The following is a 9455-nucleotide window of genomic DNA, read 5'->3' on the forward strand; positions in this document are numbered from 1 at the left end:
AGCTCCAGGTGTGCACAGCGAAGAGAGGAGGAAAATAAATTAACAGGCTTCTGGAACGGAGTGTACAGACAGGATATCCCATCAAACACAGGGTCCCTCAGCAGCTCTGCAGGGGTAGGCCTGGATGGGACACAACACACAAGACACAGAGGCTACCCAACAGCACTTGTAATCTCATACTGATTTGTAGATGGCTAAAAGTATATAAGGGAAAAAGCTGATTTCTGCATGAATGGAAATGTCTTGTTTCCCTTTTTGCTCTTTTTTATTGTTGCACTTGTGGTCACTTTGTGTAGACATTGTAATCTGACAATGTGGATATTACTTTGATTTGGTATGCAGTTTTGGAATCACCTGGGACAAATGGATGGATTCCATCCATCATACATACAGTACATTACCAGTAAGACTCCCTAATCGGGAGATAAGCGACCGTAGGTCACATGTATACAGAAGAGGGCTGTAACGGCGATTGGTTCCTAGTTGTGTGGGCAATGTATAGTTTTGTTTGGTGGTCTAAGAAATGTGGTGGCAGGCATGTTGATGACATGAGTGTACACATACTGTGTAGTGTGTAGCAATTTGCGTGTTTTTAGGGGCAAAACTGTAGGAGTAGTGGGCAAAAATGTGTTGTGAAAAGCGGCCTGAAGGTGGCGCTAGAAGAGGGCCATGTGAGAAATTAGGGGTGGGGTGTCCGCGTTGCCTTGGCGGACGAATAGGTACCGGCCGCGGCTCTCCCGGACGCTCCTAGCCCGAGTTACGGCATTTTATGTGAGCTGCAGTGGCAGGGGGTCCTCCACTGGGGGCGCCACCACTTTTGCATCCGTTCTGGAGCACCAGGAGTGGGTGGTCCCCGGGAATGCCCCGTGAGCAGCCCCGTTGGGGTGGTCATTTGGTAATTTGTCCACATGTGCTCATTTTTTACACTTGGGGGTCCCCGAGGCAGCTGGGGGTCCCTGGAGCTCCGGGGGTCCTTGGAGGGTGTAGTTTGGCAGGTAAGGAGTGTGTGTGCAAAATCTGGCATGGATCGGGGCAACGGGTGCGGAGATATGAGCAGGGCAAAAGTGTGACGGACGTGTGTGACGGACGTGTGTGACGGACGTGTGTGACGGAGGGACGGGGTGACGGACGGACACCTGGAGCAGGTTTCTATAGTAAATGCGACCTACGGTCGCAATAATTTGTTCTACGATAGAGGCTTGTCATGGAATGTCTGAAGAATAATTACAAATGATTATAAAGGACATGTTGCCAAGTTGGTTGAGTGACAGTGAAAGGAGCAATTAAAACGTTTTCACTTGTCCTTCCCAAACAAAAGACTAAATCCTTTATTTGTGTTGCAAATGATACGTTAAGAATAGGGTAGACAGATCAAGCATTGATAGAATCTATAATGCCACAGCTTACATAGACACTCATTCTAAACAGCACAATATATACTGTAGTTACATACACCTATAAATCGTTTGCACTGGTAATTGTTTAGTAGTCACTCGTTCAACGTGGGATTATGTGCCTCATAACCACTGGTGACAACTCTCCAGACTGAAATGGAATATAGTTGTAATGTGAATAATATATTTGCAACTTTCAAAAAAGCAATTCAACCAATTCAACCTTTAGCGGTTATAAACATTATATCAGTTATCCACCGCAAAGAATGTCTTTTTATTTTGGCAGATACCTAACATACTAACATCTGCTCATTTTGGTATCGTTTAACCAGCTGGCTTCAGTATTCAGGAATCTTGCTTTCCTGTTCCATGCTGCGAATAGTTCATAGTTAATCTCCGTAACAAAAGTATCTTGAAGAAAAAATGCCAAATGTCGTCCAACAGGATATGATGTCCAGTGGAGTCAGAGTTTGTTTACCTTTTGGATGGAAGAAAGGTCAAGCATTTCCTTAATAACTCAAGGACATTCTCAGGCAGCTCCTGTATAGAGGCACAAGGACAATCATATTAGTTACGCCAGAGTATACAGTCAATCCCCTTTTATGCCTTTGTAAGATCTAAAGCACCACCTGAAAACATTTAAACATTTTTTACAAAGAACCATGAATGGATGAATGGACCTGAATAGGACACCAACACACAAGTATTAATTCAAACCTACCTTGATGGCGTCCAGGCAACCATGCTCCTCCGCCAGGACAGTGACAATGTCATCTATGCAACCTGAGAATCCAGACAAATCAAGTACTGTCCATAAGCCTGATTAAGACAAACGGCATCAAAGTACTCTAGATATTACAACCTTCTCACTCACCCAAGGTTAAGATGAATTTCAATCTCTCACTGATATCAATATTGTGCAGCAGTCGTCTGCCCTGTAACAATAGGTTCACAGCATTCCGTTTAAATGGAAACAATTATCATTTAACCACAGCTCTATATATTTTGTTGTATAACAAATGTCGAAATTAGCCCGACTCAGTGTGAACTTGTAGAATGTCTTTTCTCTATTTTGGATTTAAAATCATTTTTTTGTTCAAAATACACACTCCAGGGTTAATTGATTAAATCAAAAAATGGTCCTATTGTCAATATGAGGGGAAAATTGCCTTTTTAGAGAAAACAAAAGGTTACAGGTTCAATCTCAGCCTCATACAATGTGTGTTCAACACATTGCCAATGGCAGTTTCCTACTGAACTGTCCATGAGGAAGGCCTGCTCACTTATTGTGAGAGCGTCAGCTGTGTATTTTGTTTACCAAAATGACTACATTTCTTAAGGATTCTTACTGCACAGATCTCAAACAGCAGAACTCCCAGAGACCAGATGTCAGATTTGGGTCCTGAGGGTAGAGGAACCACATCATGGGAAGGGTCACTGGGATGAAAGGAACCCTGGGCAATCACCTCTGGAGCAAGGTATGATGGGTAACTGTGGGTGTGACAATAAATAACTAGTGTTGTAATTTTAGTGAAACTGAACGCCTTGGTCTGAAATACAATTAAAACATCTACATGCGAATCATGATGTGCTTTAGGCAATAAAAGCATGTTTATGGCACTAGTTTAGTGCATATTTAATAGAGACATACTGTAGCATACTAAGCTTTAATGTCAAGAAGATATCACAGTGAATATAGGCTTACCCAATGGGAAAGTCCACATCAGCCCCATGATCAGTCATGTGATAGAGGCCAAACTTCGCAAGCTTGACATTCCCCTAAAAAGACAAATCATCTAATATTACATTTGACCCCAACAGGACTCTGTTTAGTCACCTAAACCGACCCAAATGTGGTCTGGATATGAATGTAAGAGACACTTAACACCACCCAAATGTGTTGTCTGATATGAATGTAATAAAAACACTTAACACCACCCAAATGTGTTCTAGATATGAATGTAAGACAATTAACCCCACCCACATGTGTTCTGGATATGTATGTAAATTACACTTAACCCCACTTAAATGTGTTCTGATATGAAGGTAAAAAACACTCTCAAATGTGTTGTAGAGATGAATGTAAAGGAGTCCGTACCTTACAGTCCAGGAGGACATTGTGGGCGTTGAGGGCTCTGTGCACCATGCCATGGTTGTTCATGAAATCCAGACCTTCAAGGACCTCATATGCTATCTGCAGAACCTTCTCTGGACTAAAATACATAGAGCATGTAACCATGTTTACTCAAATAGTGAGTTTGTAACCATCATATTTTCTTCAAATTCAAAGCAGCGCTATAGAGAACAAATATCTCTGGTCAATATTCTTTATCATAAACAAATATAAGAGAGTAAAAATATAAGACAAAAGCAACTGCAGTAAAAATTAGTACTAAAATACTATACAATAGCAATTGCACAATTCACAATGTAAGGTGCCTTTGTTTAGGTGCTGTGTGCATAGGTCCTACCTCTAAGTATTATTTATCAGTCGGTCAGTCTGTGTAGTTTCAAGTAAAACAGTGAAGTTTAAACAAACCAAAACCACAAGAGTAATGTCAGCTATGGTTTTGGCAGCATATGATACTTTGTTATAAAATATCATAATGTTGTTATTGTACACGTCAACCAGTAGATGGCAAGAGTAAAACATATAGTAGTGGTTTCACTCAATGTACTTTATCAACGATTTTTTACACAGTTTACACAGTAAGACTTCACCGCCTGTCATCAGGCTGGCCTTGGACTTTACTTTCCATTGTAGATACCATGTGGATTTTACTTGTGGAAGTTACCGCTCTATGTGAGCCTAACAGCAGGCTAGACATGGATTTTACTTTTCTTGTGGATTTTTACCTAAGAAAGTTACAGCTCATTGTGGACTATGTGGTTGAACTTGACAATTACGTTGACAATCTGTTCGCACTTTATCTCAAGTACGCCCCCCCCCCCCCCACCGAAAACTATGAAAACGATGGAGCTTGCACAAAAACGAATTTCACCCACTTCTTTAAACCTGTGCTGTGACAATAAAGTTGATTCTGAATCTGACTCCAACAAAAGTGAGTTGAAACACTGGGTTCATCACATGGCTAAAGAAATAAAAGAGGATAGGCTTAATATAATGTTAATCTTACCTGACTATGTTCCCTTGTTTTTGGACGTCACTTAAACTGCTCTCATTGTGCTCAGCAACGACCACTAACCGTTCTGTAGATGAACAGAACAGAACAGAACAGACCTTTATTGATGCCACAGGGGAAAAATTCAGTTGGCAGACTCAGAACAGCAGTTAAGTTGCAGATACAGACTGAGAGTAATTCAAAGTACTGTAAGATATGGTTGCTGTCAGGCAGAAACCTCATACCTCCATGTTCTACATTTTTTGTTATTTTTTTCAAAAATTAATGCCCTACTACTTCATCATACAAGTGTCACACAAAATTAGCAGATGCAATGCGTTGGGAGCTTGTAGATCGGCTATTTTTTTAAAGTGTTCTGGAAATAATAACCCAACAGCGCCATCAATAATGAAACAACAATATACAGTAGTATATATGTTACAGTCAGATTGAAAAAGGAGTGCTTGTTTTCTTCGAGTTCACCCCCCCCCCCTGTCAGAAAAGGAAATTACGTCTCGGAGGTAAATACATAGAGACATAAAGACATAAATCGGACGGCGCTGAGTCGACTTAAGGTGATTACGCAACTCTCGCTTAAGCTCGATCGGCGGTGCCTCTCGTGGCTCAAGTCACCTTCAGGCGGCGCGCCTCCGTCGGTGAAAGGTGCACCTTTTTCAATCTAACTGTTTTTCCAATCGTACTGTGACATATAGACCTATACAATAGCCTGCACTATGCAGAACAAACACAAAGTCACAGTGTCATAGAACAAAATAGGTAGACAAAATCAAAGATCAACCTCCAGATCACCACCACACAATCTCACAATAAACAACATCCCTGAATTCATACAATATATGGAGTGTTAAATGGACAACGTAAAGTGTAGAAAATGACCACAGAGGTGGCAAAATGGAGAAGAGTTCAAAAGAGTTCAGCTGTTGCAGTTGAGTTTTAAGGCACTTTAATGGATAAAGATGTCAAAGCAAACCCAACATTTGTTGAATTTTGGTATCAGTAAACATTTGTTTATTGGCACTCACTGAATAATATAAAATATCCCTTTCATGTTGCATAAGGTTGGTAACCATTACTGTACATGCTGTAGCTCGGTAAGTCATTGTGTAACTTCATAAGCTTTCTTTAATCATTTAAAACATCCTCTCCATCTCTGCACTTGAAAACAATGTTACATAACATTCATCCAACACAGTCTGCAGACCGTCAACCAAACAAAACATCTGGACATTAATACAGAGTGAAGTAACTCAAGCAAGACAGCTTTCAACAACTCAGGAAGTCAATAAATGAATGTCCACGTGCACGCTTACCAGACACACAAACAAATGCACGAGGAAAGCAGAAAGCACTCTGCCTAAAATAACTCACTTTATTGTTTTTTTAATGTATTTTTTTATTTGCTCATTAAAGTTTTATTCTAAGTTTTGATTGATGCCACAAATGAAAGACAAATAACACTTTGACTTTAGTGAAAGTGCTAATGGTCAAACAACAAATATGCAATATCTGAGACTAGAAAACAAGAAACTAGTTACAAGAAATGGAAGATCTGACATGTTATACTATATTATATTATATTATACATACAGTATATGATCTAACGCATAGTTGTGTTTCACAGTGCCTGCTCTGCATACAGCGGCAGGTAAAAGAAGCCTATCTTACTTTGGCTCTTGGTTTTGAGTCTCAGACCCATCTTAAATTGGCACCCTTAATTTCCCTTAGGAGTTTCAAAAAGATTGTTGCAGAAGCCCTTACCAGTTGCTGTTCCTGTTTTGATTTAAGTGCAGACCATTTTTTATTTGCTTTTAATTGATTATTTTACTGTCTTAGATTATTTATTCTACCTTCCACCATATATGGAGATCTCTGTACCCGTCAGTCCATGTCCCTTTTATGCCCATATATGGATTGGAGATCCCTCATGTCATCACTTTATGAAATGTTATATATTTTCGGTTGATTGATATATTTTTGGTTAATTAACCAGTCCTACAATACAATTCATACATCATCATCTATATATACAATTTGAATCCTGCGCCATGTCGGTTGTCAGTATGTACGTACGTTGTATGTGGCCAGTGTGACGTAATCTGACATCACGCCAGTGTGACGTAATCTGACATCACGATGAGACGGTCGTCCCGAATATGGACACAACGCCAGTGTGACGTAATCTCACGACAGCATGACATCACATCCTACCTATAAATATGACATTACATCCTACCTATAAATTCTAGGATGCCGTCAGATCGCACCAGGAGAGCACAAAACTCTCTCTCACACTGTGAGGTGCCTGTAAGGTGGCACTGCAAAGTGAACGACGCGTCACGCGGCCCGAACTTCTAGTACCATACAATTCAATTCCCATACGATATGGCAGTTATACAAAGAGAGAGACGTACCATGCTTCCCTCTAGTGATGTCCACATATTGGCAGAGCCTGGGATGGGTGATGGTCTTGAGGATCTGGAAGCGTCCAAGGATCTTGATAGAGTTTGGAGTGAGGGGGAGACCATTGCTCCCACAGACATCATGAGGGAGGGCAGAGGCAAAGAAAGTGAAGGCCCCCAGCTGGGCATCTCTGAGGGGCCGCATGGTTATCCTGGTTCAGCCTAATTCTCAGACTGTTCAGACAAGATAACAGAGTTGACAGTTTAACATTCTTGTGGGAAGCAAACTGGCGGTTTATCTAAAACTAATGATACACTTTTTTTCGTGGAATTAGTTTTATACTAAGGAATAATAAATTAATAACAAGATGGCACGCAGATGCCTCTTAATCAGTAACACTGTGTTTATAGGTAACAGAACAAATTTAATATGAATCAGGGACAAGCTGTTTGATCTAATCCATTTTCAATTATTGTGCATAAAAATAAAGAAACACTTGGTATGTCGTACACCATATTTGGTTACCTATCGAATTCAGTTTACTTCCCGTCGCGTCCTGCCAACTGCACTGAAGACAGGTCACGGAATCGGATGACTTAACACAATTGGTGTAACACCGACCAGTAGGGTTAGGAAACGTGTTGCTGTTGTCTATACTAATACTTTTTTTTGTTATTATGCGTGCGTCCGGGCGCAAACACTGGCGCAACAAAAATGTGTTCCGCCCCAATGTAGCAACAGGTACAGGTAGGAACCAAAACACTTCATACTGACACAGAGGCAGTTGTAAAGTGCACATCTTTGTCCAGCTCGCTGTGATGCATTTGTATGGTAGGCTAAAAACAACGATGAGTTAAAAATAATAGAGAGGGCACCGGATATCCCCTCCCATCCACTTGGATTGAATTGCTCACCCATCGCATGGGCCAAAATCACCCCTTCTTCCGGGTTGGGAAATGAGATGGGCGAGGACTATTTGGGGCTTCTGCGGCGCGTTTTGCGTCACCTCGGTGCGCAGCCACGTGCGCATGCTCATGAGTCGAGCCCATTGGTCGAAACCGTTTTTGCTCGTTCATGTACAGTGGCCCCAGTCGTTTTTAGCTGCAGTACCTATGAATGGCCAGCATGTCAAAGCGCTTCAATGCAACCACTGGGCTCTGGGGGCTTGGGTAAATACAACCATTGACAACTAGGCTTTCATCAGTCTTCTCAAAATAGTTGACCAGCAGTTGTCCTAAAGTTACAATAGCCTACTCACTCGCAAATATTACAGTAGCCAACACTGAATGTCACATGACAGAACAGCAGCATAAAACCAATATTATCTAATGCAGTTGGATGACAGATGGATAATGAACGTGTACATGTGGATTAGGCTGACGAAAAAGCCCATCCGGGCATCTCTACTTTCTCTGTCTCCGATGTGCGGGCCAGGCTACAAGAAGTGAGGGCCGCGTAGCGGCCCGAACCAGTATACAAACGACCAAATCGATACAAAAGTCTCTGTCAGTTCTTGTCCAGTATTGGACCCCTCAGTCAGTCTTTTGCAATTAACCCTAGCCTCTAAATGGTAAATGGTGCATTTATATTGAGCACCTTTCTCCAAAGCACTTTACAATTAAATTCTCTCTCTCTCACACACACTATCTCACACACACGCTATTTTGATCAGTTATCGCCAACAGTGCATAGACAGACAGCAAGGTAATTCTGGGTCACATGACAGACCAGACCAGACAAAATCATGTCAAACAATAAACAACATTTTCTAGGGGTCCCAGAGATAAAATATTGTATTCAATGGGGGTCTGTGTGGCCTAAATGCATATCAAAGTGGGGATCCTTAAAAATGTAAAGGTTGAGAAACACTGAGATAAATGGACAAGTATCATGCAATAATAATAATAATAATAATAATAATAATAATAAGTGTTTAACAGAACAGTTAATAATTCATAAATATATAATTTATAATAAAAAAGAATGAATACATTTATTATAGAAACATTATTTTAGGTTCAACATTTCTTTGCATTAGATTATCCTTTATTGTCATTATCGCCTATTGTTAAGTTGACAAATATGATATGACAGATTGACAGTATACTATGCACATTTGCCATCACCACATAAGCCATAATATATATGTGCTGCTTCTGTTTTGAATATGAATGTTCAGATAACAGTTACATTAGTGCAGCGATGTTTTGCATACGGCCAACCAAAAAAAATATGTTTTATTTGTGTATAAGTCTGTACTCACGTTTAATGGCAGTGGCACATAATGATGAAGCATAAACAATGTTTAAGAACCATAGGAATGAATGCTTTCTTCTGGTTTGAGGAACAGCTGAGTGAGCGTGACTATGACGTTAATTTTGTGCGACCAACTAAGCGGCGTGTGGGAAGCATTTGAGCGTGAGTACAGAACTAACACCAAATAAACTAAACGTTTTGTTATCTATTTATGTTTTATATTTAAAGAAACGTCATAGCCACTTCTCGCGTCGGTCGAACG

The 9455-nt window shown here is 40.6% G+C and overlaps 2 protein-coding genes across 3 annotated transcripts in view; both read right to left on the bottom strand.

Annotated features, from left to right (window-relative positions):
• Positions 1–9303, bottom strand: part of tbck (TBC1 domain containing kinase) — an 83619-nt gene extending 74316 nt beyond the window's left edge. For both annotated transcript variants that reach the window (XM_084041536.1, XM_084041535.1), the window contains exons 1-10: positions 9201–9303; positions 6949–7170; positions 4532–4604; positions 3493–3607; positions 3100–3173; positions 2744–2885; positions 2269–2329; positions 2116–2177; positions 1873–1934; positions 1–120 (exon numbers count right to left, since the gene is read on the bottom strand). The exon at positions 1–120 is cut by the window's left edge and continues 29 nt beyond it. In XM_084041536.1, the coding sequence (XP_083897662.1) occupies positions 1–120; positions 1873–1934; positions 2116–2177; positions 2269–2329; positions 2744–2885; positions 3100–3173; positions 3493–3607; positions 4532–4604; positions 6949–7141 (902 nt within the window). In that variant the 5' untranslated portion in view covers positions 7142–7170; positions 9201–9303. The remainder of the gene's footprint in view (positions 121–1872; positions 1935–2115; positions 2178–2268; positions 2330–2743; positions 2886–3099; positions 3174–3492; positions 3608–4531; positions 4605–6948; positions 7171–9200) is intronic.
• Positions 1–9455, bottom strand: part of dkk2 (dickkopf WNT signaling pathway inhibitor 2) — a 413162-nt gene that overhangs the window by 311049 nt on the left and 92658 nt on the right. The gene's annotated exons all lie outside the window — the stretch shown is intronic.

Source organism: Gymnoscopelus microlampas (assembly GCF_963454915.1).
Source record: "Gymnoscopelus microlampas genome assembly, chromosome: 2".
Lineage (NCBI taxonomy): Eukaryota > Metazoa > Chordata > Actinopteri > Myctophiformes > Myctophidae > Gymnoscopelus > Gymnoscopelus microlampas.